This window comes from Myxocyprinus asiaticus, chromosome 15, assembly GCF_019703515.2.
Source record: "Myxocyprinus asiaticus isolate MX2 ecotype Aquarium Trade chromosome 15, UBuf_Myxa_2, whole genome shotgun sequence".
Taxonomy (NCBI): domain Eukaryota; kingdom Metazoa; phylum Chordata; class Actinopteri; order Cypriniformes; family Catostomidae; genus Myxocyprinus; species Myxocyprinus asiaticus.
Window position 1 is genome coordinate 30,437,715 of NC_059358.1, and position 13,959 is coordinate 30,451,673.

The following is a 13,959-nucleotide window of genomic DNA, read 5'->3' on the forward strand; positions in this document are numbered from 1 at the left end:
CACACGTTGAGCCTGAGATTGGCCAAGACTCTCTGGGTAATTGAAGATGTTGCAGCATGGAATAGTTCACAGCTGGGGTGCATCCACATAAAGAAAAGCTATTTGGAGTTTGGAGGAAAACACTTGGTGTGTGTGATCTCTCAGTCTTGCCTCAGTGTTTAAAAGGCATCGGTTTAGACTTTTAACACATCATCAGTGCAGATATCTTTTTTCCCCATCACCCACCCACTCTCTGTCTTTCTTTTTTTTTCTGTCTTTTTGTTTTTCTGTCTGTCTGTCTTTCTCTCTTTCTGTCTTTCTTTCATTCCTTCTCATTTTTCTCTCTCAGAGCCAGAAAAAACATTACCAAAACCTCTTTGATCCTAATCAAACCCAGCTGTTGAAACTGCATTCATTTATGTGTGGTTTTTTTGTTTTGCAGTTGAACTGTGTAAAATCTCTTTTGTCTTTTCAACAGACTTCAAAATATCTTAACTACAAATTTACTACAGAACATCGTAACAAAACACTTTTATCTGTTGTCAGTATTTTAGCATTTCCTCTGATATGCACTGGTTTGGCCTTGAGAATCCTTTTTGCAGCTGTGGGGCAATGAGTAATGACAGTCTTAGTATTTTCATCTCATTCATATCATATGAGCTGCCTAAGGACTCTTGGGAAATTGCAGTTTGTTTAACGTTGTTCAGTGTAGGATTTAATCTGCTCAGAATGTTTTGCACTCGGTGGAAAAGAATAAAACGATCTCTAGATTAGATCCACTTAGAGCATTACGTCAAATAAACTGTAAATGTTTTTATGTGTCAAATAAATCAGAATGAATTTTCATGGCATGGGTTTTTGTTTGACCCATTTCCACAGTTCTCTACAAAGACGGCTGAGGCAGACACATCCAGTGAGCTAGCCAAAAAAAGCAAAGAAGTCTTCCGCAAGGAGGTGAGTTTGAGATCCCTTTGGGATTTTTACTGAATTATTATTGCAGTAGCTCATGAAGGTCCGGCTAGTGTAACCTGTAAATTTATCATCCTTATCTTTTCAGATGTCACAGTTTATTGTGCAATGCCTTAATCCATACCGCAAACCAGATTGCAAGCTGGGCCGAATCAGTAACACAGATGACTTCAAACATCTTGCAAGGAAGGTAGTGCTTTTGTGTGTTTTTGCTGCTTTTTTTATTTTATTTTTTTATTGTTTGAAGACCATTGTTTATGCAAACAAACTCAGATCTAGACAAATCCAATCAAATCCCTTGTATATACAGTTTAGTCCCAGAAGCCTTTCATTATGACCTCATCACCGTTACAGTGATCTCATACTCTCAACTGTTGCATGCTTACCTCTCTAACCCTGTATATGTGTGTGCAGCTGACTCACGGGGTGATGAACAAGGAACTTAAGTCTTGCAAGAACCCTGAAGATCTCGAATGCAATGAGAATGTCAAACATAAAACCAAGGAGTACATAAAGAAGTACATGCAAAAATTTGGCTTTGTGTACCGGCCCAAGGAAGACACAGAGCTGGACTAACTAGGCTAAACCCAGGAACCTCCCGACATTCTGAGCGGGTGGCCCGAACAGTTTTTGGCGCATCTGACAGGATGGCACCAGTGCAAGTCCTGATGTTTGTTCCACTGACTTTCTAACCATGTCCTAAATGCTGCTCTGGGTGGAGGGGGTGGGGCGCAGCCTGAGCTGTCCTGCACGGGGATGGTTTTATGATGAGATATGCCTCGCAGCCCACAAGCAAACAGGAAACGGCTGTGGTTAGAAATATGAAGGACACACCGAGGGTGCTATACAGACTCTTTACCAGATTTCATGATCTTTGTAGTCTCTTTAACAAAGTCTTCTCAAAATGACCTTTAAGGCAATGCACTCAGTCTCATCACCTTGATAAGGAGGATCATCTTCAACTCCATTATAGTTAATAGTTGTGTGTGAGATGACTCGTGAAGAAGGAAAAAAAGTATGGACCATTAAAATCTTTTTCCCCTGCTACCCCACTCTGTTACTGTAGTTGTGTTACCAAGGGCTTTTGGAAGATTTCCTGCTCTGCTAAAGGTCCAGATCCTCACTCATATTGGTCGAGGATGATGGAGGGCCATGAACTTCTGGTTTGGCAGTTAAGAAAGATGCTAAGGATGTCTCAGATGTGAACCAATAGTTGAGTCTTTATTCTTCTTATCCAACTACCCAGATTACTGGTCATCTTCTATTTGGACTCACTGGCCAGGAGTCATCGTGCTCAGCATTGTTTTTATGTTTTTTAGTCTATCATATAGAATTACATGGAAGTGTGTGCAGGTCTGAAATCTAACCCCGTTTTCTCAAAGTCTGTTTCTCCTCTTGACTTTGGAAATGGTTATGTAGCTATGATATTTTATTAAGGTCTTTCACACTGTTTTTACATTAGCATTTTTTATTCATGTCGCAAAGGCAAATGTGAAGCCCTCCAGGCAATTTGTAGCTTATTTCTGTGGCCCCCATGTAAGGATTGATCAGGTTTACTGTCCCATAAGCTCTTGCCATTAATCAACTCACCCCACCTCATTAACCTGCATTAAATCTGTTTCCAAAACATGTATTATATTGCTTTATATGTGAATATATTGAGAGTTAGTTTTTGAGACCATTAGCAGAGACTTTGTAAAAGAACTGTGGGGGACCACGATTTCTTGTGTACATATGTGTAATTAAACCAAGCTGGAAAATGGGATTAGATGGACGTGAATAGATCAGAGTCCTCCTTCCCATCAGCGTGGCTCCGGTGTTCCTACAGTAAGCAGGATTCCACACACTCCCACTGCTCTGTATGTTGGGTTTGGTTTTAATGGTGGGGGTGTCATTATCTTTTGTCCTTTTGCTTTCTCTGTTGAAAGATTGGGATATTTTCTTTATGTACAAATAGGAGTCTCACCCCACTCCACTGTAAGTACTGTGCAAGCACATTGTCATACTGAGTGTAAAAACATTTTAAGATAAAAACTGTTTTCTAAAAATAAGTCTAGGTTGTCTTGTTACCTTATGTGGTAAAAATAGTGTCTATACATCAACGTTCAATGTAATGTGTTTAGTATCAAGCCACAGTTCAGAAATCCAGCGTTCTGGTGCATTATACACTTAAAGTCAACATAAAACGGCATTCGCAGTCCATTTTACTTTCATAATGTGACGTATTTCTGTCTTCAACAGAATTCCATGAATAACCAGGAATTTAATTCTCGAGAGCCTCTCGACATATCCCAATGATAATGCTTCTTTTTCAAAATCTATTATTATTTGCTATTATTGTCGTAACTTTATACAATAATGCATTCAATTACTCTTAACCACTGGCAAGATTTAGGAAGAGTTGCACAACCTTAAACCATAGCCTAAAACAATGCATGAATAGCTTTTTGCCTTTTGTTTAATATTTTTTCTCTGCCCACGCACATGTCTATGATCATAGACAAGGTGACGTCAGCTAAAAAGAAAAGTAGTTTCAGGGCCGGAGCAACTTGTTACAGTTTTTTAATTTTTGTTGGTAATTATTTTTTTGGGAGTAAAGTGCACTGATGTATTGTGCACAAGAAGACTAGGATCATGTATTAAAGGAATATTCCGGGTTCAATACAAGTTAAGCTCAGTCGACAGCATTTGTGGCATAATGTTGATTAGCCAAAAAAAAAAATGTCTCGTTCCTCCTTTTCTGTAAAAAAGCACAAATCTGGATTACAATGAGGCACTTACAATGGAAGTGAATGGGGACAATCCGTAGCCACAAAACAAACAGTATGCATGTTAACATGATTTTAGGGGGATAAAATTGCTTGCTAACCTTTTCTGTGTAAAGTTATATCCAATTTTACAACTTCGTTGCCATGATGTAACGCCATAAAGAGTTTTAACAGAAGAATAAGTGCTTTTATAAAATTATAAGCTTCACAATCCTGCCTTTAAACCCTCCAAAAATTGGCCCCAATCACTTCAGTTGTAAGTGCCTCACTGGAACCACTTTTTTTTTTTATTTTTATTTTTTTTTTATGTGAAATTATTTTATGTGGTAATCAACATTATGCCACAAATGCTTTTATTGAGCTAAACTTCTATAGAACCCATAATATTCCTTTAAGAAAGTAAATGGGTTCAATTTTAATTTAATGTTAACTTTAAATCCTTTAAGATGAACCTTTTTTCAAAGAGGACCCATAGGGTGAGTGCCAACACAGTGCTCGGTGCCACAGCAGAGATCTGACTGGTACACTGAAGTGGTGCACTGCTTTCATTAGAGGCTCTTCCAGGGCCCGAACTCTGCTTGCATGGTGCCTAAGCCATCTTTTTCCTCTCCCTCTCTCCCTGCACTGTGTTGAGTAGAGCTCCCAGGGCCAGGGCATTCCGCTGGGCTGCTCCAGACCGCAGTTAAGCAGCTCCATCTGTAGTACATGATGGCATGTAGAGCCACCCAACTCCTTGCAAACCCTTTGCTCTCACTTAACAGAGCAGTCACAGAAATCATTAACAGATTTCAAGGAGATGGAGAAAAAAAGGGTAGGAAATGAAGACACCTGAGCTGCAAAATTTCTCTTGATAGCAGGGGCTTATTGTCCTTTGTACCCCCAGCTTAATCCTAAATTTTCTTTTAGAGCAGCTCATGGGTCTTTGATAGCATTGATCTTTGCCCCTGAAACTCTAAGCTTCTGCTTAAAGAACAGCTGAGGTCTCAGTTTCACTAAAATATGCATGAATTCGACTTGAGAGCCATTTTCTGTCCTTTGAAAGCCATATGGTTCAAACAGTTTAAACCGTTTTCAAGCTAATTTTATTTGAATTGAGACCCTATGGCATTCAAAAGACAGAAAATGAACTATCATCAAGGGAATAGCAACCACACCCCACTAAAGACAATCAACCGATAATCAGTTTTTGCCAATATTCACAGTTTTCTTAACAGTTATTGGTTCTTTTTTTGTCTCCCCAATTTAGAATACCCAATTCCCAATGTGCTCTAAATCCTCATGGTGGCATAGTGACTCGCCTCAATCCGGGTGGCGGAGGACAAATCTCAGTTGCCTTCGCGTCTGAGACCGTCAATCCGCACATCACATCACGTGGCTTGTTGAGCATGTTACTGTGGAGACGTAGCGCGTGTGGAGGCTTCACGCTATTCTCCGCGGCATCCACGCACAACTCACCATGCGCCCCACCGAGAGCGAGAACCACATTATAGCGACCACGAGGAAGTTATCCCATGTGACTCTACCCTCCCTAGCAACCGGGCCAATTTGGTTGCTTAGGAGACCCGGCTGGAGTCACTCAGCACGCCCTGGATTCGAACTTGCGACTCCAGGTGTGGTAGTCAGCGTCAATACTCGCTGGGTTAAACATAATAGGATTAAACAACAGTATTTCACCAACTGGAAACCTGCATTCGCAGTTAAATTTACTTTTATTTTAAGTTATTCAACTTCTTACAGTATGTAACAGCCATTCTTAAGTTAGCTTTGTTACAAAAATGCTTAACTCTTAACATTTTAAGATAAATTATTATAATAATTATAATTATGAAAAATAACTTGTTTTAAATGTACTAGTATAATAGTTATCTATATGTCGAAAAGCAGAAATTAAACCATTTAAAAAAATCAGTCACGGAAGAAAAAATAAAAAGGTAATTCTGACTTTAGGGTATATCTCGTAATTGCAACTTTGTCATAACTGAAACTTTATTAGATGCATGAGATATGATGTATAATTATAAAAGTTGTAAACTCCTAAAACTATAAGGTGCAATTAAAGTCTTTGCAATTGCAAAAAATACTGTAATTTAAAGTCGCAATTACGAGAACGCGGTAATTATGAGATACAAAGTCGGGACTTTTATTTTATGTCGGGAACAAGGCACCATAACAGTTGGACACTTTATCTATCTATCTATCTATCTATATATATATATATATAGATATGGATATAGATATAGATATATATTCTACAGCCCAGACTGTCATCATTACCACAGGAAAACGTACAGATGAGAACGTTTATTATTTAAACAAAGCATGCTATTGTGATAACTTAATAAACGCTCATTAAACTGCTGTTTTTGGTTGGGTTTCGGGTTGGCATCAATGCAACATTACTTTGGCCCTGAACAAATGTACACATTTTGCAGTTGTCTCTTGCCAAGCTAAACAATTATCCCAGACAAAAAGGCAGCCATTGACATGCCTGAACCGTTTCATCTGGCTATGGATTTAAAGTAAAATGCACACTATTTTTCAGAACATGTTCTGTTTAAATGGACAGGAAGGGCAAAGAGACATGAGTATTATGAGTAAGACAAAAAAAATATGAATCAACATCTGAGGTCATGGAACAATGCCTAAGAACATGAGACTACCCCAATGATTTGCTGTTTTGGGTTAATGGTGCTGAAAATGGCCTATAAAATGAAAGATACTCCCAAATTCATAGTAACTGCTTTCATAAGCATCATACACTGCCTACTGCGACTAGTATTGACAACATTTTCAGGGTCATGAAATGCCAAGTCATTGCTCACACAATGCATTATTTTTTTTTTTTTTAAATACAAACATACCTATAAACATATTTCATTAATGAAAAGAACAAACACAAGTGATAAATGTTGTATGGAAGCATCTCAGCACAGAAACCATTAAGTCTCACCCAGAACTCTGCACTTAATATAGAAATTACTAAAATAAAAACATTGTAGGGTAAACCAGCAAAGCACAAACCTGAGCATTGAAAGTAAAGGCACAAGAGAAGTTTTTGCCTTCATGATATAATATATGCAGTGTAGGCCTCAATTGCTTTAGGTTGCGCTGTTGGTGCAAACCAGGCACTTGTCTATCTGCTGCAAAAATCATTTTCTTAATCAGCATTTTTGTCATGTTTTCAAGTAAAAATACCTAAACATCCTCAAGCAAAGCATGTACCATTTACCATGTAAATTTAACCATGTTTTTTTTATATATATTTTTTTATACATACTATGAAATTTCTTTTGGCAGAAACCATGTTTGTTTTAATACAGTATACTGTATCCATATACCATGGTTTTACTATAGAGTAAGATTATAGATCTTGTGGTTACTATGGTTTTTAATACATAAGCATTGTTAAACTATTTGAAACCATAGTTTATTGATTTACCATAAAATTATGATTTAATATGGTTACTTTAGTAAACCATGATCAATTTATTGCAACTTTTCTTTTTTAAATAATCCTGCCCTGTCCTCTAAGGCAGGAGTCTTCAACAATTTTCAGGCCAAGGACCCCTTGGTGGATCGGGAGATGGGACCCCTGTTACATATTGTATAAAATTGAGTGTTGCATTTTATGCCTATAAAAACGAGGATGGTAGGCTACCATATTATTGTATGTATACTTCATGATGTTTACATTGCAAAGCCATTGAAATCATGATGCTGGTTTTAGCTGGTCGCCCAGCCTGGTCATAGCTGGTCAGGCTGGTTTTAAAGGGGTTTTGAACCCTTTTTTAGCTGGTCTTAGCTGGTCAGGGTGGTCTTAGTTGGTCAGGGTGGTCTTAGTTGGTCAGGGTGGTCTTGGCTGGTCAGGGTGGTCTTAGCTGGCCTCCCAGCTTGACCAGCTAAAAAGTGTTCAAACCCCCTCTGAAACCTGCTAACTGACCAGCCTGGCTGGACTGGGCGACCAGCTAAAACCAGCCAAACAGCTTAAGCTGGTTTTAGCTGGTCTTTTCAGCAGGGATGTACAGCAGCGGTCTGCAACATTTTTGACATGAAGTGCCATTTTTAATTTCCCCTGTAAATCCCTGTGCCAAACCTCCTCCAAAAAGAAAGAAAAAGACAGACAGACAGACCCTGTCCATGCAGAATAAAACAACTTTTATAAGGTTACTAAAATGGAGTCTTCAACTCATGTGAGTGATCGATTTTATACATATATTTTAAAATTACTGTTGATTTCATTGAGTAAACATTTGCAATGAGGAAAACAATGACTGAGTGCACCTTGAATTACATTGATTTGCGAGTCACCGTCTTGTGTGTGTGGAACGTTAAGGACCCTGTATTCCAGCTTGATAATCTCAGCGGTAACTATTTATTTACACCAGGCAAGTATGCAGTTGTTCTGAAAGCAGGCTGTTATCTGCTCAACTGCACAGTGCGACCAACCCAAAGCAGACGTGTTTACTCACATGACCCTCCACTGCAGCATTGTGGAACCTGATGTGTGTCGTGATTTGAGCGGCTCGTGATGAGCAGTGGTCATGTGAAGGGTTTGTCCGGGCTGCGCACTTCTGCTGATTAGCGCTGTTTAGTGACACTTTAAGATTTGGCACGCAGCTGCGAAGGACTTCGACATGTCGATAATTCATACTCCTGTCGCTCTCTCGCGAGTGATTATTACAAATGCCACCAATGGTGGATCAAACAATAATTTGCGGACCCCCTGTTTAAGACCCTTGCTCTAAGGGGCTGTGTAGGTTTATGCTTTAACCTCCTGAGACCCCTGCGTGACTGCTGTGTGCATTTTCCATTTCACTAGGCTGCATAGGAAAGCTATTGGATGCTCCCTAATTAGTGAATATGACTTCACTGGTCTCAGAACAGTTTGAAATACACCTTATTTTCATCCTAACTCCGTATACAGCCTCTGAAAGCAGCATTTTCCAGCTTTTGGATACGTCCATTGATTCTCAATGTGAAAATGCACAGTGAATGAAGAATGTTTATGGAAAGTTAGTCCTATTGTCATTGTGGTTAACAGCATGCCGGTTTGTGATTAATCAATGCAATTTTTAAAATGGCATATAAGATGAAACTAGAGACTACTCTTTTGACTCAAACAGGTTTTAATGTGAAAACTTAAGCTGGTTTCTTACCAGATGTAGTTTTGTTACGAAAGACAAACTCTGCTGAGATTGGCACCATGTTGTGCACTGAAAGTTTAACCCTTTAATGACAGCCTAGAGTCTCCTGCACTGAGATCAGTTGGTTTAAATTAAGCATAGCCTATAGTGAAGCCAAAACGTAATGTCCACGCAAGTGGGCGCGGGGTCTCACGAGGTTAAACAAGAAAAAAAAGATTTGTCCACAAGCTGAGAAAGTAAACTTAATTCAAGATTCAGATATTCCCTGAAAACTAGCCTTATTATCTTTACACTGTTTTTTCTTTTTATTTATAACATTTTTACAGGAAAACAAGACAAAAATAGTGATTAGGGAAATAGTTTTTGCAGCGTTTAAGTGTGAACGACACATATTTTGTTTTGTCAGTGCATACTGATCTACCAAACATAAAAACCAATCATAATCATTCACTCTTAAGGCAATTTGTCAGTATATTTGTTCTTCTGAACATGCTAGTCTTTTGTGCAGCTCATTTAGTGGTTTTCCTTTCTATCTGCAAATTATAACATGCCTCATTGTGTAATGCCACACTTGACAACCCACTGTTTTGAAGCTGAACACTTTGTCCAACTTTTGTGTTGACTATTGTTCAAATGGCAAAAGCGCTGAAATATAAATACAAAAGCAAGACTGCATTGCATGCGAAATGCTTTCTCTAGTACTATGAGTCTGTTCCACACAAATGGAAAACTGTCAGTCATAAAGCCGCAGAGTTTAGAGAGCAGCTCACAAAATCTTCATGTTCTTTGATATCAACCACAGCTGAAACCACAAGCACCCAAAATACAGAAAGAGAGAATGTTCAGCATGATTGTGTCTTGGAGAAAATTGAGACTTTGACACTACAAAAAGGACATTACTAAGGATAAACTGTCTTTGAATACTGCAGGAAACATCTAGATCTTGAGCAGAAATTATTCTTAATTTGGGTAACATCTCACCAAGCCTGTTGAAACAAAATTCGTAAGTGAAACATTACGATGAATACTAAACCTTGTTATTATTTCCAATCCCGATCTTTCAAGTTTTAGTGCACGCAACATGGCATTCCCCTTCGAAAATGAGTGGGTCTTGCACTCTTCCTCTGTAATTTTAGTGTCTCTTTCACTTTCATGAAGGGGTAAAAACATATTCAAGTATTCAGACCACTGACACTCCTTGAGATGGGGCATTGAGGATGGTAATGATGTCTGGCCGCTCGATGCGGGTGAGAGCGGAGCACAGCAGGCCCAGTGTGGAGCCCTCCTGCTGAGTCCAGTCAGTCAACAGGGTGTGGATGGGGTCCTGGCCCCGTCCAAACATGTCCACGCGATCCTGTTCGTAACCAAGCGTGGCAGCCAGCTGCCTCCAGCTCTTACTGCCGCCCTCAGCAAGAAGTCGCTCTACCTCCTCCTGCCTGTGAGGGGGCAGGTTCACATAAAGCCGTGTGTCTTGTTTGCTGTCCCATTTACTGCCTGCCAAGAGTGTGAAATGTATCAAATTACTAATTACACATTTATCAAAAGCAAATGACTTTGGATTACTTTGGATAATTTGTTTTTTATTTTGATCAGTATACCTATTGCTTTAACATTTAAAACCCAACAAACAATTTTTTTTTTTTTTTTTGCGAAAAAAGTGTGCTTGTAATTTCTTTCCTTAAAATAAATGCCACTTTGTTTGATATTTTGTGATGTATGTACTGACATTCATACATTTAAGTGTGTGTGGCAGGGCGGAGGGCGGGGCTGGGTCGTGATTCCGCATACCCGGCCCCTAATAAGGCTGATTAATCCCAAGAGGGATAAAGCCGACCGGAGACGGCAGTGCGCCAGAGAGAGAGTTATGGACAGCTGTCCGACACCTGTTTTTGTTTGTGTCTTTTTGGTTAAGTTTATTATTATACTATTATTTATATTGTTAAGCCGGTTCTCGCCACCTTCTTTCCACTGAATGTGTTACACTGGTGCCAAAATCTGGGAAGGAGGAGGGATGCGCTGTAGTAGAGCCCTGCCACAGTGTGGCTTAAGTGTCCATATATTTTTGGGCTCACTGTAACTGTGTTTAATGCTTTCTCGTACCTTTGCTTGGCTGGCTGTCCTGAAGGCTGTGAGAGTCCAGGAACACGCCACTGTCACTGTGTAATTTCTCTCCCTCTCCAGCATTGTTCAACTCTCCGACCCGAGCTTTCACCAGAGCTTGCTTCTGCTGACAGGACTTCCAGCTGCAACACATAAACACAAACCAATGGGTTTATCATCGGAATGTAAAATATTATCCTAACAGCAAGAATGACATTTTACTTCACATACAGACTTAATAGTACGGTCTTAAACTGTAGTTCATTTGCAGGCAATCAAGTAATCAGTTTGGGCCTCATTCATGAAACACAAGCAGAATTAATTTATGTAAACATTCCAGTGGTGTATGGTGGCATATTGTCAGGTTTGTAGGCCTCCTTGCTCGCACACACTTTTTCAGTTCTGCCCACAAAATTTCTATCAGATTGAGGTCAGGGCTTTGCGATGGCCACTCCAATACCTTGATTTTGTTGTCAAGCCATTTTGCCACAACTTTGGAGGTATGCTTGGGGTCATTGTCCATTTGAAAGACCCATTTGCGACCAAGCCCTTCCTGGCTGATGTCTTGAGATGTTGCTTCAATATATCCACATCATTTTCCTTTCTCATGATGCCATCTGTTTTGTGAAGTGCACCAGTCCCTCCTGTAGCAAAGAACCCCCACAACATGATGCTTCCACACTCATGCTTCACGGTTGGGACAGTGTTCTTCGGCTTGCAAGCCTCACCCTTTTTCCTCCAAACATAACAATGGTCATTATGGCCAAACAGTTAAATATTTGTTTAATCAGACCAAAGGACATTTCTCCAAAAATTAAAGATCTTTGTCCCCATGTGCACTTGCAAACTGTAGTCTGGCTTTTTTATGGCGGTTTTGGAGCAGTGGCTTCTTCCTTGCTTGATCAGCCTTTCAGGTTATGTCCATATAGGACTCGTTTTACTGTGGATATAGATACTTGTCTACCTGTTTCCTCCAGCATCTTCACAAGGTCCTTTGCGATTGTTCTGGGATTGATTTGAACTTTTCACACCAAACTATGTTAATCTCTAGGAGACAAAATGTGTTTCCTTCCTGAGCAGTATGATGGCTGTGTGGTGCCATGGTGTTTATACTTGCGTACTATTGTTTGTACAGATGAACATGGTACCTTCAGGTGTTTGGAAATTGCTCCCAAAGATGAACCGGACTTGTGGAGGTCTTGGCTGATTTCTTTTGATTTTCCCCACAATGTTAAGCAAAGAGGCACTGAGTTTGAATGTAGGCCTTAAAGTACATCCACAGGTACCCCTTCAATTCAGTACACCTCCTATCAGAAGCTAATTGGGTAATTGTCTAAAGTCTTGACATAATTTTCTGGAATTTTCCAAGCTGCTTAAAGGCACAGTTAACAATGTAAACTTCTGACCCACTGGAATTGTGATATAGCCAATTAAAAGTGAAACAATCTGTCTGTAAACAGTTTTTGGAAAAATGCACAAAGTAGATGTCCTAAACGACTTGCCAAAACTATAGTTCGCTAATATGAAATCTGTGGAGTGGTTAAAAACTTTGTTTTAATGACTTCAACTTAAGTGTATGTAAACTTCTGACTCCAACTGTATTTAATGTAGATTTCATCTTTTCACCTGTTATTTTTATAGTCATCTTATTTTTGGATCATTTGTCAATTACTCCTTGGTAAACACAGGGTTTGTGATGGTACGGATCTGTACCTTTAAGAGTGAGTGCTCACTAAATGTATGTCACTCACATTCCATTTCAGATTTCAAATCATTTTAAGTTCATTTTGATTTGGATGTGACCAAAAGTGCGGTTGTTTGTGTCAGTTAGTTGTTTTCTGTGCAAATAGTTTCTGCACTTCCATCAGTTTGTCCCATTCATAGCGATCTGCAGAGACATGCTATGAGGACAAGGGTATGAGAGGCAGGAACTATCGTATTGATTGACTGACAGCGAATTGAATGAATCAGCCCTAATAGGAGCTAATGTCTCCCCTCACGTGTCCTTTCGATTTATTCGCCGGTTAAGCCCCACCCCCCCAAACACACAATCACACTGCTGTAGGTGCTGAATGAGATTGAAATGAGCTGAAGGGAGGCTTGAAAGACACTGCCTCCCACTGAAACTTTATCTGCTGGTGTTGCTGTTTAACAAAGTGACTTCAGATAGATGACAGCTACACAGATTGTTTGAGTTCATATTTCGTAATGTTTTATTTGTTTTATTTATGTACTGTCATTTATTTTGCTCACCCGAATTTTTGAGGAGGCAAACCTCAAACCGGCTGCTAAACACCTTCTTACTGCCATTGGTCCATGTCATTGGTAGGTGTGAACTGGAGCTCCACCTACTTCAAGGATGTAATCTAATTCCCATCCAGTCAGTTAAGATTAGTCAACATGAACCGGCATGCAGAGTTATTAGCGCGCTGGTGCAAATTTACCTACATCTGCACGATCTTTAGTGTAGAGACATTTTCCAATAACCCGTCGTGTGATTTTTTTTTTTTTTTTCTTTGTCTTCAAAAGGAATCAATATTCTCAAATACTCTTAAGTGCATATTCATGCTTTTGTTTTATATGCTGCTTCACTCATGTGCCATCTGCAGCTGAAAGCCATTCAGTCAGTCGCTAGTGCACCTTTTGAGGCCAGGGGAGTGAGGTTTACACATACCACACAGCTACCACGTACCAACTGCGTGATTTTTTTTTTCCCCACCTGTATTCTGGTAAGTCCCGCCTCCTGCATTTGGATTGGCTACTAAGAGCAACAAAGTTCGAAGTTCAATGTGAATTTGAATTGGTTAACATTAGACAAGACAAAAGTATCACATGCATGTATGAATATTCGAGTGTATGAACGTGTGTGTGTTTTTACTCTCTTCTATCCTATACAGCTGATAGACCTATTTACTATTAGTTATATTCCATATGACATGTAACATAAATTGTCACTTCTTTTCTATAACTTCTCATCATTAATAATTTATAATGTTTAA

At 39.4% G+C, this 13,959-nt stretch overlaps 2 protein-coding genes across 5 annotated transcripts in view; one reads left to right on the forward strand and one right to left on the reverse strand.

Moving 5' to 3' along the window:
* Positions 1 to 3,067, forward strand: part of LOC127453427 (histone-lysine N-methyltransferase SETD2-like) — a 61,828-nt gene extending 58,761 nt beyond the window's left edge. For 3 of the 4 annotated variants that reach the window (XM_051719747.1, XM_051719746.1, XM_051719749.1), the window contains 3 exons: positions 859 to 933; positions 1,037 to 1,138; positions 1,363 to 3,066. In XM_051719747.1, the coding sequence (XP_051575707.1) occupies positions 859 to 933; positions 1,037 to 1,138; positions 1,363 to 1,524 (339 nt within the window). In that variant the 3' untranslated portion in view covers positions 1,525 to 3,066. Of the gene's footprint in view, positions 1 to 858; positions 934 to 1,036; positions 1,139 to 1,362 lie in introns of all 4 variants that reach the window. The other variant, XM_051719748.1, reaches the window with a different exon arrangement.
* Positions 3,068 to 4,108: 1,041 nt separating this feature from the next.
* LOC127453434 (tumor necrosis factor receptor superfamily member 16-like) overlaps positions 4,109 to 13,959 on the reverse strand; it is a 36,530-nt gene continuing 26,679 nt past the window's right edge. Inside the window, exons 5-6 of the mRNA XM_051719762.1 lie at positions 10,961 to 11,103; positions 4,109 to 10,354 (exon numbers count right to left, since the gene is read on the reverse strand). Coding sequence (XP_051575722.1) covers positions 10,041 to 10,354; positions 10,961 to 11,103 — 457 coding nt within the window. The 3' untranslated portion in view covers positions 4,109 to 10,040. The remainder of the gene's footprint in view (positions 10,355 to 10,960; positions 11,104 to 13,959) is intronic.